Below are 22,451 nucleotides of genomic sequence, written 5' to 3'. Positions count from 1 at the left end.
GTTGTCACGGTGGTGCTAGGTCACAGGTTGGACCCGATGCCCCTCAGGCCTCTCCGGGGCCAATCCGTTCGGAAGCTCGGTGCCTCTGAGAGGAGCGGAGGGAGGGAAGGAGGGTGGTGCCGCCCCCCGCCCCTGCGAAGGCGCGAGGGGGAGGGGGCAGGACGCATGCGCGCGGCGCGCGGGGCCCGCCGAGCCGCCCCTGCCTGGTGCGCGCGGACGGGGAGAGTGTGGGCAGCGGTGACGTTATGACGCCGCTCTGCGCGTGTCGCCAGCCGCGCGACCCACGCACGGTCCGCCGGGCTCGTGCCTGCTCCTCCAGCCGGGCCGCCGCGCGCGGGCGGGGCGGAGGCGCCATCCCTCCTCCTCCTCCTCCTCCACCTCCTCCTTCTCTCCGTTCTCCTCCTCCTCCCCCTCCTCCCCGGGTCCCCTCTCTGACGGCCCGGCCCCTTCCCCTCGGCAGAGCGGCGCCTCCTCCTCCTCCTCCCGCTCCCGGCTGTGCCGGACAATAGGGGCGAGTGCGGCGCGTGTCTCCCCCAGCGCGGTCCCCGGCCCTCCATGCGCGGCGCCGGGCAGCGGGGCTGACAGCGGCTCCCGCCGGCGGCAGCGCGCCCGAGGGAGGGAGCGGCGGCGGCCGCGGGCTGCGGGCCGGGACTCGCCGCCCCGGGCGCTGACAGAGCCGTCCCGCTCCGCCGCCTCCCCCTCGTTCCCGCCGGCGGCTCCCGCCGGGCTTCGGCGGCGGCGAAGCACAAAGGCGCGGGGCCCGGCGCGGCCCGGCCCGGCCCCCCGGGGGGCGCGGGGGCGGCGAGAAGGCGCCGGGCCCCCGCGGGGCTTCGCCGCCCGTCCTTCCCCGCTGCGGCGAGCCCTGCGCGGGCAGGTGCGGCGGGCGAGGCCGCTGCCCCGCGGCGGGCCGGCGCACGGAGGCTTCGTCAATGGAAGTATGTTACCAGCTGCCCGTGCTGCCGCTGGACAGGCCGGTGCCGCAGCACGTCCTCAGCCGCAGAGGGGCCATCAGCTTCAGCTCCAGCTCCGCGCTCTTCGGCTGCCCCAACCCCCGGCAGCTCTCGCAGGTAGGCACTGCCGCTGGGCCCGCCGCCCTTGTCCGCCTGCCCCCGAATTCCGGCGCGGTGGCGAGAAGATGCAGCATTTAATATTTTTATGACTAGTTATTGCCGAGGTTATCTATTTAGCATCGCTTGCGATGCGAACGGTGAGTTCCGTGGGGTTTATTTTTATTTCTACAGCCACTGCGTTATTTTTTTTATCCTATAATTTTAAAGCTAGGACTGTTTTTTAGCTCTTTTATTAGCTTGGGCTTTCTTTAAAGGGTCCAAATTTCCTATGGGGTTGCCAAAAACTGCAGCGACTTTACTGAAATGGTGAACATGCACTGCAGTGTTTTATTTGGGATGCTCTGCTTTTTCTCTCTCCAACTATTGAGGCTTGGCAATTTGTCTAGGAGACAAAGATCCTTGGCTTTTTCGTTTCCACGGTATTGCTCCCAGCCCATATTACATCAGTCACAATGTGAACTGTACTGAGTTTTGTTTCATCTGGTCGTGTTGGAAATACTGTGAAAAAGGTCATTATAACTCTCAAGACAAAAGGCAGGTTTTTCTTGTGATCACTGCCCTAAATTTCTGGATGTGCGTTAGTATGGTTTCCCAGCACCCAGTGATAAAATTATATTCTGGCGGAAGTCTCTGGAGAAAATCTGGAATTATGGTGGAAAGCATATGTTTTGGTGGAGTCAGCCCGTTTTGGCTTCGAGGGATTTCCTATGTCGAGATTGAAAGGTCTGTTTAAGTGCTGTGAAGTATGTTGTCCTTACAAAAGATGTTGTCTTTGCATGTATAATGGTAGTTTTTTGTTCTGTATGTTTTTGGTGTATTTTATTAAGTTATTTTACTTTTTTTTTTTTCAAGATTTGCTGTGCTACACATACGCCTTTGTAGAAAGTACAGAGCTGCCAGTCGCTTTTGGCTTCTTCCCCTGTTTCATAGCAGTGGAGCTCTGTGTGTGTGTGAGAGCATTATGCACATGTATGTTTGGACAGGAAAAATCAACAAAATACTGTGTTAATGACCAGGAACTTGAATGCATGTGGAAACAATTATTAGCAAGCAGATGAAGATGAACATATGTTGGCAATGCTTCCTTCCCTCATATAAATGTAATAATTGCCAAAAAACTTTGGTTTTACGGCAAATTGATTTTCCATGGCAAAATTAATTTTTATGGCAAATTTAATTTTATAGCAACTGGGTTAGGATCTTTTCCATTAGTACTACTTGTTCTGAGCTGTACTTGGTGGTGGTGGCTTTTCCATATGTATAAGTCGTCTTGAAAGTCCAACTTAATATAGCACATTTTGTTCTGTGGGGATAAGAGTCTCCCTTGTTTGAAGCATTCCTGGTTTTCTGAAAAGGAATAGGCAAAATGGTCAAGGTGATACATTGTATTTCTTTCTGTGTGGTCTCCAGAACAGGTGATGCATGAAGTGTACACAAGCTTTCCAAATTACATCTGGTATTGACATTTAAAGTGCTTTTTCTCTAACTTTCAAGCTTCTCAATGGATTGCTCATTTTCTGGCTAGTATGACGCTCCAAGAAGAGGTACTTGAATAATCTGTAAAAAGGGAAACTATATGTGCTTAACCAAGTAGTATTTTGTCTGCATAAACTAGCAAGTAACCAAACTTATGCATTAATAATAAGGAATTCGGATATTCAAGTGAGTAAGCCTTTGCTGTTATCCGACATCTGATTAGCTTTACATTTTTTTCCTCTTTCCTTGAAGTCTCCTGCAAACAATAGGATGTGAATAGGTCTAGCAGACCTGCAATTACAGGTTGGTGTAAATGATGGATTAAGAAGCGTCACTAGTGAGATTAGTGATTCTGTGTGACTTCTGAATGTAGCTTCACCTTACAAGTCTTTTGTAAGGCATTCCAGTTTCATTCCTGTCCAAAGAGAGCTGAACCCTTAGCAGTTTGTAATTTTCAGTCTCCTTCTCCAGCTAGCTTTGAGCAATAGGAGTAACACTGGAGATATGTACCCAAGGAGCCAGTATGTACAGCCAGCATTTTACAACTAATAGCATTTAGCAGATTTTCTTGAAAAATGTAAGGCCTTGAAAATTACATTCCCACTTACAGATTAAAAGTTACTTGACATGATTGAGTCATAAGATGTTTTAGGCTTATCCTTCCAGCAAGAAGGTATTTTATCTAGGAAACATACATGAGATAAATGCACACTACAGTAGATGTAGCATTTAATTGGACAGTCCTAAGCAGGCAAATATTTATCTCTTAATTTATTAAGTAGAATTTCAGTTGAAGTTTCTCTGCATGGGTTCAAAACGTTTTCAAAATTCAAAATATATGTTGCTTTATAAAGTGGTGCTGGAAATGACCTCGAGGATTCTGGTCTACTCCTCTCAGCCCTAGGAAGGATAATTTGTACTTGCAGCATTATTGGCAGATGTTTGTCTAATCTGTTTGCTTAATCTATTTTTTAAGATATAGTCTTATGAGATGCAGTGAGTTGACATAACTCATTATTGCTGAAGGTTAAAAGCCCTGACATTGGGCACGTGTTATTACTGCTTCCTCTCTGCCATCTCTGATGCTTGTCAAGTGTTTGCTCATTCAGTTCACTAAAACAGCACAAAACTAACACAAGCAGGAAACTTGGTAGCTTCCTGCCATCACTTTGAATAAAACAGGCTTATTGAAGTTTGTCAGAACTGATTTAAAGGAAGAGATAGTACCACTAGGCTTTTTGAAAGTCAAAAAAGCTTTAAATAATAGAAATTTCTCAATCTCACTAGTCAACTGTTCTTAATACTGCTTAACTGATTTTGTCATAAAAGAATTCTTTCTTAATACTGGAAGTCTTCTTTGTGGTGATTTGCACCTTTTATTGTATGCAGTAAATGCAGAGAAAGGCTTATTCCTTTTTCCTTGTAGTTTTCTTTTATGTATGAATTATTTCCCTATAGTCCTAATTTTTGTCAATTTCAAAGTCTTTACAATAAAAATGATAAAGGTAACATGTAGAGCTTATTTGTGATATTTATTGTTTAAGTCCAGTCAGGTGAAAAGCTGCTGTTGTATGGGTACATACTAATGTTTCAGTTAATAATCATCTTTAAATATGAAATAATTTTAAGTATTAATGTTAAAAGCTGTTTTTAAGGGCATTTGAATGTGTAAGTGCTGAAATCACAAGGACATTTCACATTGATGAGATGTGAATTTCGGTTTACTGTGAGATCAGGTGGATGTTAACTAGTACCTTGGATCATACATTCAGGGTGTTCATTTCATATATTACAAAATTATGTTTTTCAAATTAAAGCTGAGCTTTCAGAGAACAATTTTTGATTTATTGCCTCATCTAGATTTTAACTTGGGTTGTTAATAGCAGTAAAAAAGTTTCTAGAATTGTACTTAGTGTGAAAATTCTTAGTCTGCGTTTTTATGAATAAGGGTTTCTCATGAAAACCACTTTGCAAATGTAGCTGCAAGCTACTTCTAGGTTGTCCTGCATTGCACTCCCCCTCACCCCATGTTGAATTGACATAAACATATCACAAATGAGTGAGAAAACTTTGGCCTAACCTGCTATTTTTGACTCATTTCCATCCCTATACTTTGTAACTGGTTCTGCAGTCTCTTCAGTTCCTCCAAAAATGGCATCAATGGTATCTAGTAGCAGTATCTAAATAGAAGTAAAGATCTAGCTTTAGCCTTTCTGTCTTTAAATGATTGAAATTGATGATGATAAAGAAAGATGTCTCCTAATGATGAAATTGTATGAAGAGGTAATGGAGCAAATAATAGAAGACTTCATTTGAATCTCAGAAATGTAGGCACTGTCTCCACCTGAAGTACCAAGTACTGCTGTGTACCAGGCAGTACCACGTCCTGCTGCCTGATATTCAGTAGCCCGCTTCATGACCCTTTTTCTTTGTATCTCCATTTCATGCATGTAAGCAATGTAGTGTCCGACTTGGTGACTCTCATACCTGAACAAGAGATTGTAGATCACGCATATGCAATCCTGAATTTGACTTGGGGGATGAAGTCACTCAGAGCAACTGGAAGTACACTGCATTGGTTGATTCTTTAGTGAAAGACGTATCCTTTGTCTTTCCCAGCATTAGCAAAGTGCTTAGGTCACCTTTTCCAGTGTATTTCTTCTTGTCACTGTCACCTGATGTGATCCAAACATGTTTTGTTCTGCACGTAGCATGGTAAGTTAAAAGATGGAGTTGAGAGATGTATTTATATGGTCTGGACATAGACATTGGTCTTTAATCCCGTGGTTTCACCTTTTTGCTGAAAGAAGTGTTGGCATGACCTATTTTTCCCTTGCCCCTTGCAGCTGCTCATTTCCACTCCTGCATCTTCCTCTTAGTTGTGTCAACTTCTTTTTTTTTTTTTTTTTTTTTTAAATCAGGTTATTTTTCAGCCATGGCTGTCTCATAGTACAGTTTCATAAATGATTGTGACTGTTAGTAAGGAGGAAGCAGCACACCACGATGCTAGACTAGGAGTAGCGAGCAGTGGAGCAGCAGAAGGAATGCCTTACATTGGCCCTACTGCTGAATATGAAACCTTGCCCTAAATCCCTTTCTTTTCTCATCCACCATTTTTCATAACTTTTTTTCTGTATCTTTCTAATCCTCTTCATCAGTGCTTCTCAATTGCTGGCTCTTTCATTAGATTTCTCCTGCCATTTCCTGTATCTCTACTGCATGAATAATTAACGAGTTAAAATAATGAAATAATTTTCGTGTTGTGATTCCTAGCCTCTGGAATTAATTCTGTGTTGCTGCTCTGCTTGCCATTCCCTTCATCTTGTATTTATTGTGTCTGGTTGCTGAGATTGCATCTATTCATATGAGAGGGAGAGACTGACGCTGACTCTACACACAGCACAGACGAGTTCTGATTGAGGCTTTCGTACACTACAGTAATTTTATGTTGCAGCTCATTTTTAAAATGCCCTGAGTTTTATGACCAATTAACTTTTTCATATGTTCTGGTCTAAAGCAACATTGGTACTTCATTCAGCAAAAAGGTCATAGCAGCTTCTTTCATGGCCTATAATTGTCTATGTAAGATCTAAACAGAATAATAGTTTAAAGTCCCCATTATTTAGATTGTCTTAAATCACCAGAATTCAATTCTTCTTTGTCCAGATTGTGTAATAGTATGTTTTGTGCTTTGTATGAGCCTCAATTTTTAGATGCTATCTTTAAAGAGAAATTGATTTGAAAAGAGAGATTATAGCTATGTGCCCAAGTTGGGAAATATTGAATTTTAACCATAAAGCAATTTTACAAGAAGTCAGCATTAGTATATGAATATTTTATATGAATTAATTATATAGTAATAGCAGGCAAATACAGGTTGTTGGAATTCAGAGTGTATTCTGTGGGATGTCTGTTTCAGCAGCTTTCCTGAAAAAAATCCCTATTTGCTAGGTAAGTGTGTTTTTCTAGGTTGCTTGAGATAAGCAACAGTGTCCAAACTCAGTCAATTCTGAGTCAATAAGCTCAGTTTTGAGTTAATAATAAATCATAAAATAATGTAATTTTTCGGACACATCTGTTCTACAGTTTTGGCATGTGAAAAGCAATGCTGAGGACATCTACATTGTGAATCTTTGTGAATTTCTTTGATTCATCTGTTTTTGAAAAGTCTACAGTGGAAAAAAAACTCTGGTAATAGAATGGTGGTTTGTTAGAACAGTTCTCTATCATGTCAGTGATCATTGGCTTCTTGTTTTCTTGTGTTTCTCTCATTACTTGGTATCTGCAACTTTTCACTGGTTTTCTGCTAAAATTGTAGATTTCTACACTAACTCAGTAATTTTCTTGCATTGAAGATCTCAGATTCATGAATGCATTTCCAAGTCATGCCAGGTTGTGGCTCACATATGTGAAGCACTTTTGGATTGGAGTAAACCTGTTCTATTTGCTTTTATTCACTGCACCTGCATGGGAATAATGAGTAATTTGACAGCTCAAGTTAGTTTGATGGTTTGCCTTTTTTTTTTTTTTTTCGCCTCCCAGAAATGTGGAACCAGAGTAGTTTGGTTGTCCTTTACTGTGTAAATATTTATTAACACGTGTCAGTATTTTCCTCATGTGAATATATACAGTTATATGTCTAAGATACAAATTCATGTATCTTATGATTGAAGGAATGTAGTGTGTTCTGTTAGAATGTCTTTTCTTTGTAAATGAAGGTGTGAAAATGGACAGTCAAAAAATTGGAATCTTAATCTTGGTAGTCATATTACATAAAGCATTTAGTGTAAATCATCATTTCTGTGCATTCATAGCTGAATGAAATGTTCAGTTCTGCTTGAAAAAGGTCTTTTATATAAGCAAGCACAAATAGATGGTGTGGACATGCACATGCATGTAAGGTCTCACAAGAAGCATGTGTCTGGGACCAGGAATTGAACACAGACTTCTCAAGTTCTAGTTTGGAGTTATGCACAAAATCCTCACTGGAAACCTTGAAAGAGTTTGAGTTTCATTGAATTTGAATTTTTCTTCAGTTTGTTCTGATTATGTCATTAACAAGTAACTGCAGTGTAAATAACCACCCTGTGTAATCCAACAAGGCAGCCTGCCAAAGAAAAAATGTCTTGTTATAAAAATGCAGTTATGGGAAACTAGATTTAGGGGTTAGTTGGAGTGTTGTTTATTTGTATGTTTGCGTCCTGGCTGTATTGTAAGGAATTTGTAGCCAAATATTTTGTTTTCTTTCTAGTTGAAAATAAATTTGTGGCTGTTATCTTGCCTTCCCTGCCCTCCTCCCTTCCATACCCTGAGAATTTTTTACTTCTGTTACAGCAGCCTGACTCCTGTTTTCCTCCCACTTCCCTCCTCTTTGTACACCTTTGATATGGCAATCTGATTTATTATCTTCCTGACCACACTCCCACAATAATTATAATTAGAGATTCCTGGAGTCTGCTTTTTATCACAAGGTAGAAGGTGAATTCTTTTCTCAGCTTGTAGCTGAAGTTGTGAAGGAGCCAAGGTTTGCAGCCGGCCTTTCTTCACTGCCTGTGTGAGCATCAGAAGGAGTATGCAGCAATGAGAGCAATAAAGAAAGGTTTGTATTAGTAGAATATTTTACTATTTCTTCCTCTCCTATCTGCCAGATGAGATATGTGGAAAGAGAGACATTGTTTCCTTTACCAGTCACAGGGATTTTTTTCCTGTTTCTCCCCCCATGACAGACAGCTGGAGGCTACTATGACTAATAACACTGGATATTTAATACATGTGAAATACAGCCTGTTGCCCCCTTTAGGGCAAGGGGTCAATTCTGTCTCACAGGGTAAAGAAAATCAAAGGAAAATATACAGAAACCTATTCCAAGTCTGTGAAGGAAAAAATCACAATGGGAACTCTGAGACTTCAGTAGGTGGATTAGCCTTGGAACAGAAAGGATTTAGAAACTTCGTGTGAAATTTCTGTCTGATTTGAGGTGGTTCCTCGTTGTTCTAAGAATGGAGGTACATGCAGTGTTGGGATGATGGCAAGCAAGTAACTTCCCCGGGGGACTCAGTTATATCTAGATCAGAAAAAGTTAACACTCTGTCAAAAAATACTTTGAATAGAATACTCTGGTAGTGGAGGAACTGTCGCTGTCTTGGCAGGAGCAGCACTGGCCTGTGTTGCTTCTTGCTTTGTGTTTGTAGCTAATACACCCCATGTATTGATGCTGCAGTTGATCACATGCAGAGGAGGAGGTTTCATGTTTAGTCAGGCATAAACTTGTACTTCCATTTTCTTAAACTTTCCAGTAAAGTTCATGTGCCACAATAATCTCTTGAAATGTGTATGTGTGGCAGGGGTGTGTGTCTTATCAGTAGTGCCTTGTCTTCTCTTTTGCAATGGTGAAGTCCTGTAACCAGTTTTCAAAATGCCTGTAACACTTTAATTTCCTTGATTATTACCTGTGGAATTTTAGACTTCAGCTGCAATAATTGAGCTTTTTCAGGTATTGAGCAAAAAAAAAAAAAAAATCTGTAGATTTTTATAGCTGCAAAGATAATGTGAAACTGATAAATAATAAATGTCTATGTATGGATAGTAAAGGTCAGATTTTTTGATGCCCTTGCTTGTTATGAGATCTAGACTGTACATTTGTTATGGAGTTTTGCCATTGTTCTGCTTCTTCTGTTGTGAAGTCTGAACTACATTTCTTGTAACATTGTGATAATAGGAATTTCTGCACTTTCCAAGTAATTCAAACAATATATTTAATAAGCTTGTCCTAGCTTGTTTTCTTTTGGACAAAATAAACTGGTTATATTTTTGTCCAGATAAAACAGTATTTAGCTCACAGACTGGCAGACAAAATGGTAAAACTTTATTGTCTGAATTAAAACAAAAAAATATTCTTGAGTTTTTAACCTCGAGAAGCTCATAATGTCCCAAATGCTAAAAAATTTGTTATCCCCTTAATATTTTTTCCTTCTCCTTTCAAAAAGGATCGTGGTTGTCCTCTGCATCTAGTCCTTCTGCTTATATCTTTGTCACTTCAGAGTTTGCAGGAGTTTTGCAACCTACCATAAGTGAAGACTAGAAATCAAACCTAGCAAATTGCAGGAACTAAATTCCTGAAGTTTTGTGTTGGATTTGTACTTCGTGATTTGTATTGACTTTCAGGTTCTTTTAAGGAGGAGAAAGGCTTCATCTCCATAAGGGTGTTGAATGGTTGAAGCTATGGTTACCTTATATTTTTTCTTTTCCTTGTGATATTGTGATCTTGTTTTTGCCATGTCCTTCCATCTTAAGTTCAGGCCTGAAGGGATTTTTTTGTTTGTTTGTTTTAATTAAAGTATTTTGGTTAAAATTCTCCACCTATCACCTTTTGATACAATAGACTGTAAGTGAAATAATCAGCTGTGCACTACAAGGCTAATCCATTTTCATGAGCTTTTTAGCAAAGATGATTTGAGAGGATTAGACAAGGAGCTATTATTCATGATTGGCTGAATAAATAGGAAAGACAGTTAAGACTAATGAAGTTTAAGACATTTCTCATAATTCTTAATATTGTTGTATTTTTATGAGGACATGGGAAAGAAGCTATATGCTGAAAAATATGATTGTGTTGGAAGCAATTTGTGAGTCAGGAGATCAAATTTTTCTCTAAAGCTGAGCATGGGTGACAAAGGGTCTGGTTAAGGTGGGAGAAAAGAAAGGTCAGTAAGGCTAGAAAATATATCTTGAGCTCATTTCTCAGTGTAATAATACATGTTACAGAAGGTTTTTATTTTTGACACTCCTGAAATTAAGATTGTAAAAGTTACAATGATTTTCGTGTTTAATGTGTCATGAGAAAGAGAAGGGCAGTTTTTTAATTCTGCCTTGACACGTTGTAATGCTGTGCTTGGTGCTTGGAGAGGCTTTGTGGTGGATGATTATTGTTGACAGGAGCCATAGTTTTTATTACTAATATTATTTTAAATGGAAATTCTTTTTCAGGTATGAGTTTTATTTAATGTCTGCAGTCATAGTTCCAAGGTGCTTTTGGTGTTAATTGTAGGCAGTATTGCTTGCACAGTAATTGCTTTAAGCTGCCTATCTTTACTCCTGCTCTAGTGCTGACAGTTGCACTCCTCTGACCCTGTGGAAAGCTGGTTTGCTGAGCTGCAACAGCAGAAAGCCCTTTAATTTTTGTAGCAGTAATTTTCTGCTCATTTGTCTCTCCCTGGTTTTCTTGCAGGATCTGAGGAGTGTTGGCGCAGGGGAAGGAGCAGGGATGTGCGGGCAGAGGCCACCCAGCATGTGTGGCAGCACTGACTCAAGTTGTTTCCATTGCAGTTGGAGGAATGTCCAGAACAGCTGAACTGTGTGGAATTGTTTCACTTTCTTGGCAAACAAGAGTGGGCTGATGAATTCCGTGATGTTATTCAAATTAAGTAATGCACTGTATTCAGGTATTTAGTATTTCCAAAGATGCATTGTGCACTCTGTGTCTTTTATATATTATTATTCACATGACTTCAAAATGTGTAAATTCATCTTTATTAGGTGAGCCCATGGTTCTGTGTGTTTCAGGTATTACACTTGGCTCGATAAAACATTTTAAAAGGATTCTTGCTAACTTTTGAACAAATGCTTGATTAAGTACATTAAGTCAAAAGAATCTGTGGGGCTTTTTTTCCCTATAAAACATCCAATTTCAAAATTTGGGTTGTTTCACTTCAAAATATGAAATTTTTTTGTTTTCTTGTCTGTATAAGTAGTGATCTAGAAATAATGTACAAATGAAAGGTCGTTTTCCTGTGAAACTGAAAGTGTCTTTCCTCTCTGCATATTTTTAATGAAAAGTAGCTATGGTCGCTACAGTTTATAAATTAAGTGTGTGAGAACACGGCACTCAATCCTGTCATTTGTTTTTGGAGAATTGTTTAGCATACATAAAAGGCTTGCTAGTGTATGTTTGTATGTGGGAGTGAGTGTGTATATATATAACTATATTCATATGAAAATAAATATATAGATATATATGAAAATGTGGTAACCAAATAAGGATATGGTGGGTGCTGTGTAGATTCAGAAAAGTGTAAAAAACAGTACTCATTGTAGCATTTGCTTCCGTGTTGTCCTGTCTCAATCATGTCACAAGACAAAATAATATCCTAAAGCTAACAATTTTGGTAATATTTGTTGCTCTCAGTTGATCTTTTTAAGTAAGAAATTTTTGCTTATTAGATTGCTAGCCTTTATCAGTTATAGTGAGGTTTTAGAAGCTTTTGGTCAGAATGACACATTGGTTTTACGGTTGGGAGTGTTTCAGGATGATGTCAGGTAACTGTTGGGATTCTTCTTAGTCCTTTTGGTTTTCCAGGTTCCAGGTTAGATGTTGTTAGATATCTCTCAAACTTTCTAGAGCTTGCCCTGAGGCATGTCTCAGGCCAAGGACAGTCATACCATAATAGCTATCCTTTATGTTGCCAAGTCAAACAAATCTGGATTGACTGTACATGTGTGCACAGTTGTTCAGCCATCCATTTTTCTGAATTTAGTAGAGATCATAGTATGCTGATTATGTTGATTGGCAGAATTATTTTGAATCGTGTCCTGAAGTGCATCCAGTCCTGTGGAGGTATTTGTGTGTGGGTTCATTAGAGGTCTGTGGGGAACTCAACCCCTCGCCTAGGAGCAGTGCCTTGAGCAAGTTGGGATGCCACATGCTGTCTGCCTAGAGTAGAACCAGGAGAGCATTCCTGGGAACTGTCAACATACAGAAGATAAAATAGGCCGTACTGCTGATAAGTTTGCTGGATCGTGATAGAAGAGAAGAAGCTGCAGCAGTAAATGTATTGGGTTCTATTTCATGCATTCTGGCATTTAAGGAGAGAATGGATCAGTAACAGATAATGGCTCTCAGCTGAAGTAAAACTTGAGGATGGAAAAGGTGATGTGCATGGCTGTCCTCTCTTAGTAACTCTTCATCTTTGCTGTAGAAGATACCTCATGAAGGTTATGCTTGAAATCTCCTTTGTAGTACTTGTGAGAGCAAAGACTAAGGATTAACAAAGGCCATTATGAGAGATGTGCCACCAGTGCCTTTTGGGCTTTGTTCCTCTTGGGAGAAGGTGAAGATCAGATAATTGCGTGATGTGCGTGACAGCAGAATATTACCCTGTCATGAGATTGTTGTGAAAACAATGTGGTTTTGTTGAATGCACGCATTGATCCACATTTGTTTTATCCATTGTATCTTCTTCCCTCTGCTGCCTGCTTTGCAGCATTGCTTTCTTTGTGTTGATACATGTTGGCTTAAGCCCAGATACAGCCTCTCAAAAACCTTCTGTGAAAGTTTTAGGTGTCTTTATGAGGCCTGGTGCTTCACTTCACTCTAAAAGTGCCAGTGGAAATATTTGGTAAATAAAGAAGGTGGACATATTGTGAATGTATAGATTATTTGTTAGAGTAATATGTAAAAAGGTTTTAAGCAGGTTTCTGCTCTTTAGGGCTTCCACTGATCAGTGCTTTAGGAAACAGAAGGAAGTGGCTCTTGTCAGTAAGAGAAAGCTGTGAGCTCTTAAATCTTCCATGGACACCTAGGTGTTTATGTGTTGTCATGTAATAGTGGTGTATGCTTTCATCCCTGCTTCTTGTGACCTGATATTCTTTGCATGTGGGTATGGGCTGTGCCACTAATTCTCTGCAGGGAATGAGAAAGAAAAGATTGTGTGCAGAGTATGGCAGCGCCTACACAATAGAGGCCTCCAGTGAGGCAGTAGTTGCTGAGTTACAGTTTCCAACATTGAGCTTGCTGCTCAGTTGTTTCTTCTCAGCCTCTGTATTAATTTTTTCATCTGTGTTGAAACCATATAGTAGCCTCTAGCACTTTCAGTGCAGAGTGACAGATTTTACTCTTCTGTTCCAGAGGTCTTTTATGCCTCTCATGGGTCCTCACAAGGATGTGAACAGCTTCATATGTGTCTGGTCCATGTGTTTTCTCATAGGTGCTGTCATTATCTCTGCCTCCAGCTTGGGCCCCCTGTGCTGCTGCCTTGTCTCGAATTCCACCAAATGCAGGACTGCTGACTGCATGGAGCTGGGATAAAGGGGCCATATTTTAGGTGTGCCTAGCACATAATTCACCAGCAGCTTCAGCAGTCCTGCTTCTGGATGGCAGGCTGACTTTGGGTGGGTGCAGGTGTGAGAATTGTACTCTTAACTATGGAGTGACAGGATCTTTCAGAGTGTGGTTGTTAAAGTGCTTAGTAATTTGGAAAGAGAAGTAGTTTTTACTTAGGGTTGAAGTGACTTGAAAAAGCAAGGGTGCAGGGAAAGGGAGAGAATCCTGGTTTTGGAAGTGGGCCTCGTTCTACTGAAAGTTCAGATGGAGACTTTATTTACAATTTCTATTTTCTGTATTTTTTTTCTGAAACCATACTCTTCCTTTGGCTGCTGTCTCAACATCAAAATCAACCAGTAGGGAGTACAGGCCTGAAATAGCTTACAAAGGGAGACTCTGGAAATGTGATTTTGTCCTTAGTCCACAGATTAGCAATTGGAAAGGGTTTGATAAAAGCACCAGGGCAATGATATCTAGAGGAAGCTTCTGATATGGGTTAATTAGACCCATAACAAACTGAAATAATTCTAAGTCAAGTTTCATCCTTGACCTGGCAGTACTTTCTCAATACCACCTTTTTTTTTTTTTTTTTTTTTTTTTTAATATTCAATCCCAGGCATCCTGCAGGCTTTTACTGTTTTGTGAGTCCATGGTCCTGCATTTTCTGTTTCAGGAAAATGAAACATATTAGTGAAAATTCCTTGTTGCATTCAATAATGTAATGTTTGGGTTAAACAAAGGTGGTAGATTTGCAGTTTGCTAGGCAGGTGAAATGGTTGTGTTGTTAAAATAAATAATTAGTGAAGTGATTATTTTCTTTAGTTTTCTAGGATGCAGATCTAAACTTTATGTATCTAATTTTTCTTTTTTTTCAGTTTGCATCTCTGAACTAGCTAGATACACTTACTTGGCTAAAATGTGGATGGGTTGTCTGCATTTTAAATCTTTCTCAGTACTGTTATGAAAAATAATACTGCAGTAAAAGTAGAAGTCAAAATACTTTTAGACCTCTGCTCTCTGGCTGAAAAACAAAGATTGTAGGTGAGATAAGGGACTTGGTTTTCTCTGCCCTAAAAGCAGTGACCTCTCATGTCCTGTGTGATCTGGTTGAAAGGCACTGATGAAGTGTCCGTCTCCTTCAGCATCTCTGTTCCAACCTCAGCTACACAGGCACACAGAAGTGCATCCTTTCACTTAGATGTTTTTGGAATCTTTCCTCTTCCATAAGTTCCCTTTCCTTGTCGTAATGGCTCTCCTATAGGCTGTTTTGCCTACCATAGAAATTGGGAGTTCTGCTCCTATGCTTTTGAGGGGGAGAGGGACTCATGCTTAGAGAAGAAGGGTCTGGTTAGTCTGTAATCCTTCATGTTGCTGTTTGAGATGGAAAAGGGTTGTGAATGAAGGCAAATACTCAGCGGTCTGAGCATGTAAACGGGGTGCCCAGAACCAGTAATACAGAATTACTGGGGCAGATACTGCAATAGGCATTAGTGCTGGCCTCTTTAGTGTTACTTTCACTTTTAAATGCAGTGTATTGCTTTTTCACTGAATGAAATTAATGTGTTTAGGCTTATTTGTGAAAAATTATTCTGTTAGAGAAGGACATGTCTTTGATGATAGCTTTTTTATGCTGTATCTCCAAGACTTATTAAGACTCCAGCAGCAATCATGGGTTATTCTGATTACTGGGGATGTTTTTTGGTATGGACAGCAACATGATGTCTTCTTTTTCTGTTTTAAACTAGAAAACATCTCTGGTTTTAAAACAAAATGTTTTCTTAGTAATTCATAGACATAAAAATACTCTTGCCATGGTAAGCAACTTCATTTATCTTCAATGAATGTTCACCTTCCTGAGTATATTTCAAGTATTAAAGTATCAACTTATTATGTGATGTATTAGTAATCATTTTGAGGAAAGGACTGCCAAGCTGCTTGTTTTTAAGGTACTCAAGCAGTGCTTGAATGAAACTAGCTAGTGGACAGACATGTAAGATATGTGCTCAGTAATGCTGAGTCTTCATCATGTATGTAAACTCCAACTGTCCTTCTTACTCACGAGACGAAGCACATAAATTTAGTATCTCCTGCTTTCTTGTCTAAGAATGTTGGTTTGTCTTTTTTTTTAACTTCACAATTCAACTAGAATTGAGCAAGCAAACGTGGTAGAAGTGTGAGCTATACTTTTTGATATTAAAAACACTGAGGTAAAATATTTCAACAGCAGTTCGAAGGAGAAAAAAAGCCTGGATGTGTAAACCTAGTAGGAAGGCCAGGCAAAAGGCATAGCTGACTGTGTAATTTAAAAGGAAAAAAAATAGAGGTGGGGAAGAGGATTTTCATGGGTAGATGTTTCACATACTTGGAAGAGGAGTTCCTGTGTACTGGTGTTGAAGAACTGTACATTCTTTGCTGTTGTCCTTTGATTCATTGTAAGGGTACAAAGGTGGCCTAAGTGCAGCCCTCTGACTTCTGTTGGCAGTGGTAAAGGGACAGATGAGGTTATTAATTCATTCTCTCTGTAAGGCACACACTTCAATAAGAAATAAAGGCGTTAAAACATGGTATTATGAGGATGGACAAGTTTTGGAATTAAGAAATTTTGGAATTTAGAATTTTCAAATTTGCTACTTTAAATTGTTGTACAATCATGGATCAAACTATAGCAAAAAGGTGCCTTCTTAAAGATGATTAAGGAGTTTTAGATATTCCAAGAGCAGCTCTTGAGGCTATGGGGCACAAATTAATTCTAATTAGCCAATGGTGGAATGTGTCATTGAGGTTTTTAAAACCTGTTCTATATGGTAGATATCCCAGCATGTTTTTCAAGATGTTTCACCATGTTAAAATCCACACAACACCACCTGGAGGGTTCTTCTTTAAATTGCCAGTCTGCTTTGTGATGCGTATCTCCAAATCCAGCTGACAGCTCAAAGCTCTGAACATCTGCAGTGACCACATTACATACATGTGCTAGCTCGGCTGTCGGTTCCTCCCACGCATTCAAATGAAGCTGGTGTGGATGTACTGTATCTTTTTAATCAGCTTTGTCCGGCCGTCTAGGTGATTTGTTTTTGGAAATGATGTCAGTTACTTAAGAATTTGTGGTACCTCATGTATAGGCAAGGAAAGTGTGGTTGTAAGAAACTGAGCAGAAAGAATGGAAGCTAAATAAGCTGGTGATTAAGGTCTTTTCTGGCAGATGAGACCTACATGATGTTTTCAGTATTGTGTCTCTTTCTGAAAACTGTTTTCAGGGTATGCAGGTAAGTGAAAAAAAAAAAAGTTTTTTTTCTGAAGTGAACTTCTAGGCTAGTAGTTTTCAGTGGTGTCTGTTACTTGTTGTTTGGAGAAGTGAAGTAACTGATTTTATGGGTAGTACTATCTCTGTTGATGTTGTCTGGAATATAAGTATGGCCATGCAGAGAAAGTGTACAGAGCAGTGTTACAGAAATTGTATCTGGACTGACAAATGTAACAACTCCAGTTGCAACTTGAATGTTTTTTTTACTCAGAGTTTCGAAGGTCACATAAACTAGTTAAATACTTTCCTTAGAAGTTAACCCTTATACCTGTTACATAATATGATGAATTCATTATATTTGCAGATGAAAATGATTTAAATAATTTTATTTAAAAAATGCTTTTTGCATCATGGCAAATAAAAAATATTTTTGTATCCTGTTGCTTTCATTCAAATTCAATAGGTGAAGCATCATAATTGCAGCTGTTAGAATTTACTTTTTTTTGTTCCTAGGCTTTTATTCATAGTAGTGGAGGTCATAGTTTTTATCCAGTCCCTCATTTTTTAGCTTTTATTTCAAGCTTACTTGGTTTCAATACCTTAACACTACAGATAAAATTCTCAATTAACTTTTGTTAGTGTTTTTCTGTTTCTGTGAAAAAGGTGAAAGTCTAATGCCTTTAAGTTGCAAACCTAGGTAGATATTGTGTCATAAAATTAATGGGTGATTATTATGTTTTCACATGTTTTGTGCTTTTTCAAATAGGTTTTTATCTTAGCCATTCCATTATGACCAAGTATATTATTCTGATAGTATTTTGGCATGGCTTGGTGCTATTCCTGAAAGCAGTCTCTTGATAGGAGATTCCTAAGAGACTGTGAGGGTTTTCATTTCGAGGGTGGCCGAGGGATGAAAAGAGCCTTGCTAGTTAATGCCTGACTACATCTTTTCTGTATTGTAATGAAAAACTTTTTGTGGGTATTAATGATGTCAGTTCCATCAGCACACAGAGTGTTCTTTTGCCAGCACAATGAAGAGCCTAATGTAAAGTCATCACACACCTTCAGAATCTGGCAGCCTTGACGTCTTGGAGGCCTTCATTGTGTCATATGAGTTCAGCTGTGGGCTGTTGATTGTTGCAAAAATCTAGACAGGAGAGTGACAGGAAAAAAAAAATTGATGTCCTACTTGAGTAGGGTTTTGTAGATTTAAATGGCAACTATATCAAGATACTGCAGATAGTTTTATCAGTTTTGTTAAAGATTAAACTGTCTTTATAGGTACTGAATTATAATTTTATATCAATACATGTAATGTATTGATATAAAATGATAATTCAGATGTTACTTCACTGGTAATAATTACAGAATTGATTTGCCTTTTAAGAAGTATTACAGTTCTTGGCTATTTCCAAAGCTCAAGATACAAATCTGTATAATGCTTGGCATTATGCACTTTTTAGGGTTTTTTTTTCCTCTTGATTTGGTGATTTTTTCATACTTTAGTGTCGAATACTTTTTGGTAGCTTGCCTGTCAGTTTTGACCACAGATTCAAAAAAGTGGCCTAGAAAGCAGGCTTACCTCCCTTCCAGCTGTTTGTCCGTGTGTCCTCCAACCCACTCCATACGCTTTTCAGAAATGTGTATTGACAACAAATATGCCAAGTTATTATTAGCAGGACTGTTGTCACTCTCAGGTGTCGCCCTGATTGTCTCTTACCTACATTGAGATCATGCATGCGCATGTCAAGGAAATGAGTCACCTGGTATCTGCTATTGGAGAGAGGGGTTTGGAATCAGAGCAGCCTTCTGCACACATGTAGCAGGCTTTGACATGCACAGATTTAGCACATATATGGAGGCAGCTCCCTTAATCATAAGCTGAGAGTCTGTTCTAGACTTTGTAGTATCAAATTCTCTCAGTGCCCAGAACTTGCTGATGTGCTCAGCGTGATGCCAAGTTGCTCTCTGAAAGATTTTCCTATATCTGGCACTTCAGATTGATAAATATAGGAAAATCAGATAGTTACTTTTAAAAACTTTGCCCAAACTGGTGTGCTGTTGCATATACATGCCTAAATGTAAACTCAGTCAGAGGTGAAAAAAGAGTCTGCTTGTTGAGGGAGGCAAGAGTATGCCTGACTTCACTTCTGGATCCCTTTGTGTGGACTCTGAAGTGGAGCCCAGGTTTCTTCTGGATTAAGCAGGTAATGGTGATGCTTAGCTCTGACCTGCAAGTAGTTAGTTGTCATAAGCTAAAGAAAAGTCTGTTGTCTTCCCCTTTCTTAGAATACATATGCTGTGACATTTAGAGATGTAGGAATTCAGTCACTTCTCCCAGCCTCTGTGAAGAGATGAGTTACTCTTCTGGCTTTGCAGAATGCTTGCTCCTCATATTTCAGGAGAGGTTCTTGTGCCTCACTACAAGTCAGAGGTGGGCTTCCCCAGCTTTGACAATGATGTAAATCAGAATGTGGTTCCTTGAAAATTATATTTCTGTCTCAAAGATTTGTTCAGACCTCCATTACCCCCCATTTTTTTCTGTCATAAGAGCAAACAAAAATAAGTAATGTTGGTGTTAAGCTTTCTCTCCTACTTTTAGTCTTATCCATAGTGTAGCAAGGAGGTTTTCTGTTCAGTTGTTCATTGGGCTTCTTATGCTTCACCCTTTATGTTTTAAATAATAAAAATACTGGCAGTCACCACCCTCTCAGTTTTAAAGGGAGACTATCAAAATGTGGCACATGATTTATACATAGTTGTTAAGAGAAAAAAATGCAAACGAATCCATCAGGGAGTTTGTCAGAATATATTTTATGTACAAAATATCTAGGAAAAATTAAAGCAAAATAAATAAGTATGCCATGATATTTGTTTAGAGAATAAAAGCTAAATTCCTCTTTCAAGGGGTTTGTGATGTAATTTAATATAGAGAGAGGCAGGGTTTGGGTTTTGCTAAGTTACTTGCTTAATTTCACCTATAGAAAACCAATATATATGGAGTGATTACCATGAAAATATTGTGAGAATTTCCAGTAATCTCATCTGCCAGTGGAAGGTAGCTTATTGTCCCTTCATGTGGTTTTGTGGGGGATATTGGTGTGACCTTTATAACTTTGCATTCAAAGGCATTTTTTAGATTCTAGATGTCTTTATTTTGTTTTTCTACATAAAAAGGGAAAAGTGTTAGCATAATACAGTACTGCTTGATGCAAACTAAAATTTAGCCTGTGCATTTCACAGATGTACACTGCTTTTCAAACAGTATTTTTCTGTAATGCAATAATAATAGTTACAATTCTGATTTCAAAGCTGTGGTTTTGTAGTCTTCCAGCATTACTTGCAAAAAAAAAATTTTTTTTCCTCCAATTCCTCATTTCAGGAGCCTTGCATTTGTATGAGCTTGTCCCACTCCTCCACAACATGTCTGGATTCAGGAAGAGGTGGAATAATACATATTGCCTTAGGACAAGCCATACTTCAGTGAAAGGCTGAAAGGTGTAGAGCTGAAGGGCAGCGAGCCTCCTGTACCACGTGCCCATGGTATGGGGGAGGCTGGATCCAGGATAGGAGTTCAGCTTATTACTCATACTTCTGCTTCTCCGATGTTGAGTGTTACATTGAAACTTGTTTTGCATATTTCATTCGGGAATGAAAAGAAGATACAACAAGGTCCATGCACTGAGCTGCCAGTCAGTGCCAGCCCTGGCTGTTGTAGCCCTTGCAGTCTCTGAGTTCAAGGTGGGCTAGAAGTATTTGAAGTACTCTTGTACCACTAAAAAGCCATAAGCAGAGAATGAGAGGCATCAGTTTTTCAGATAAACTGTGCTATACCTGGGGATTTTTAAGACATCAAGCAATTATTTTCACTAAAAAAGGAAATTTAGCAGTGTTTAGTCTCATTTGAATTATTACAAAGGAGGAGGCTCTCGAGCACTCTGCAGTGCTCTTGTGGCTAACCTGTTCAAAGCTTTGTACCATGTTGAATTTTCAGAATCAAAGGCATTTTGGCACGAACTGTGCTCTTGGAAACTTACTCTCATCATTAAGGACAGATTGCTTTATTGCTAATGCCCTGTCCACACCTAGCCCTGATTACTACACTCCTTTAAACCCTAGAAGGCATTGTGTGCCTAGGGAAACAGCTTCAGACTACTTCCAGACCCACAGTTTTAAAGATTTTTATTGAGCTGTAGGGTTTGTAGATAATAGAAATAACCAATCCAGTGCTGAAAGTTCAGTTGTTCCTGGAAAAGTATATCTCAGGTCTAAAAGGATAAAAATGTATCAGTTTACAGAACTACCTTAATTTTTTTTGCATTGTACTATTTTCTGTAAAATGTTTGTACTCAATGGTTAAGAGTGATTGCTTTAAATTTGTGCATTTGGTTCCAGCTTACATGCTGAGTATATTTATATATTTGTATAAAGATTTCTCTATTGCTCAAGATACATTTTAATTGTGTTAATTTTAGAAACAGATTTTTGTTTTCTATAATTAGAAATTATGAGATATATATCTAGTTTATATCTTAAAACACCAGAAGGGGTCTCTGAGATAATTGTAGATTTTTTTTTAATTTCTCAAGTTATGTGGGTAAAGTATGTTCTGACCAATAGCTTCTTAGTTTGATAGTTGGTTTGGTTTTTTTTTCTGTGATTTTCTGGTTTGTTTGTTTTATGTGTGTATTTTCTTTTTTTAGTGTGGGTTGTTTTTGTAATTTTTTTTTTCCCAATTGAAGTAAAACAGAAGAGCTGTTAAATAAGTTTTCTTCCCTTATGGATGTAATTCTAAAGATAATCACAGTGTTTAGGAAATATGCATTTCAATTGCCTCTGCAATCCATGTTAGCATCCTTACATGAATGCATTGTGAGATTTTAGGTTTTTTTAATGTTTTACAGGAAATCCCTGCCTCCTTTATTGCTAAAAATGTACTTGCGTTTGTTGTGAAAAGCATTTTAACCATACCTTGGTTTTTTTTGTCTGGGAAGAATGAACGATTGGATGAATTTAAAGGGGAGTTAAATGCCACTCTGGAGAAAAAGATACTTCCCATACTTCCATCTTATAATTGTTTATTATTGTGGACATATACATCAAGCTTTTCCTAGATCACGACTGTTTGCTTCTCATTTGTTGAGTGCTTGATGTGAGATCTTGCAGCCTGATTTGCCTTTCCTGCTCTCTTCCTCTTTTCCACCCCCTCTAAAGAGGGAGATGCTTAGGCTCAGGTGCCATGCTTATGTGTAGGCTGCATGTGAATAAAAAAAAAAAAATTGAAGAATACAATTCTAGCAGTCTTAAATTGTGTGTCTAGAAGAACTGATGTTTGGGCTCTCATCTTGATGCTGGGCTGGAATTTGAAGATGAATACTTATCATAGAATCATAGCGTGGTTTGGGATGGAAGTGACCTTAAAGGTCATCTAGTTCCATCTCCTCTGTGAGGGGTCAGGGACACTTTCCAGTCGACCAGGTTGCTCAAAGCCTCATTCAACCTGGCCTTGAACACTGCCAGGAATAGGGCATCCTCAACTTCTCTGGGCAACAACTTGTGAGGT

General features: G+C 39.2%; 1 protein-coding gene across 4 annotated transcripts in view; it reads left to right on the top strand.

Annotated features, from left to right (window-relative positions):
* Nucleotides 1–850: 850 nt before the first annotated feature.
* The window catches only part of PDE7A (phosphodiesterase 7A), a 77,946-nt gene continuing 56,345 nt past the window's right edge, over nt 851–22,451 (top strand). Inside the window, exon 1 of one of the 4 annotated variants that reach the window (XM_030238808.2) lies at nt 851–1,067. In XM_030238808.2, the coding sequence (XP_030094668.1) occupies nt 930–1,067 (138 nt within the window). In that variant the 5' untranslated portion in view covers nt 851–929. Of the gene's footprint in view, nt 1,068–10,941; nt 10,988–22,451 lie in introns of those variants that run through there. The other 3 variants (XM_030238815.2, XM_018910686.3, XM_018910673.3) reach the window with 3 other exon arrangements.

This window comes from Serinus canaria, chromosome 2 (genome assembly GCF_022539315.1).
Source record: "Serinus canaria isolate serCan28SL12 chromosome 2, serCan2020, whole genome shotgun sequence".
In the NCBI taxonomy this organism is placed as follows: Eukaryota; Metazoa; Chordata; class Aves; order Passeriformes; family Fringillidae; genus Serinus; species Serinus canaria.
This window is presented reverse-complemented; position numbering and strand designations above follow the sequence as displayed.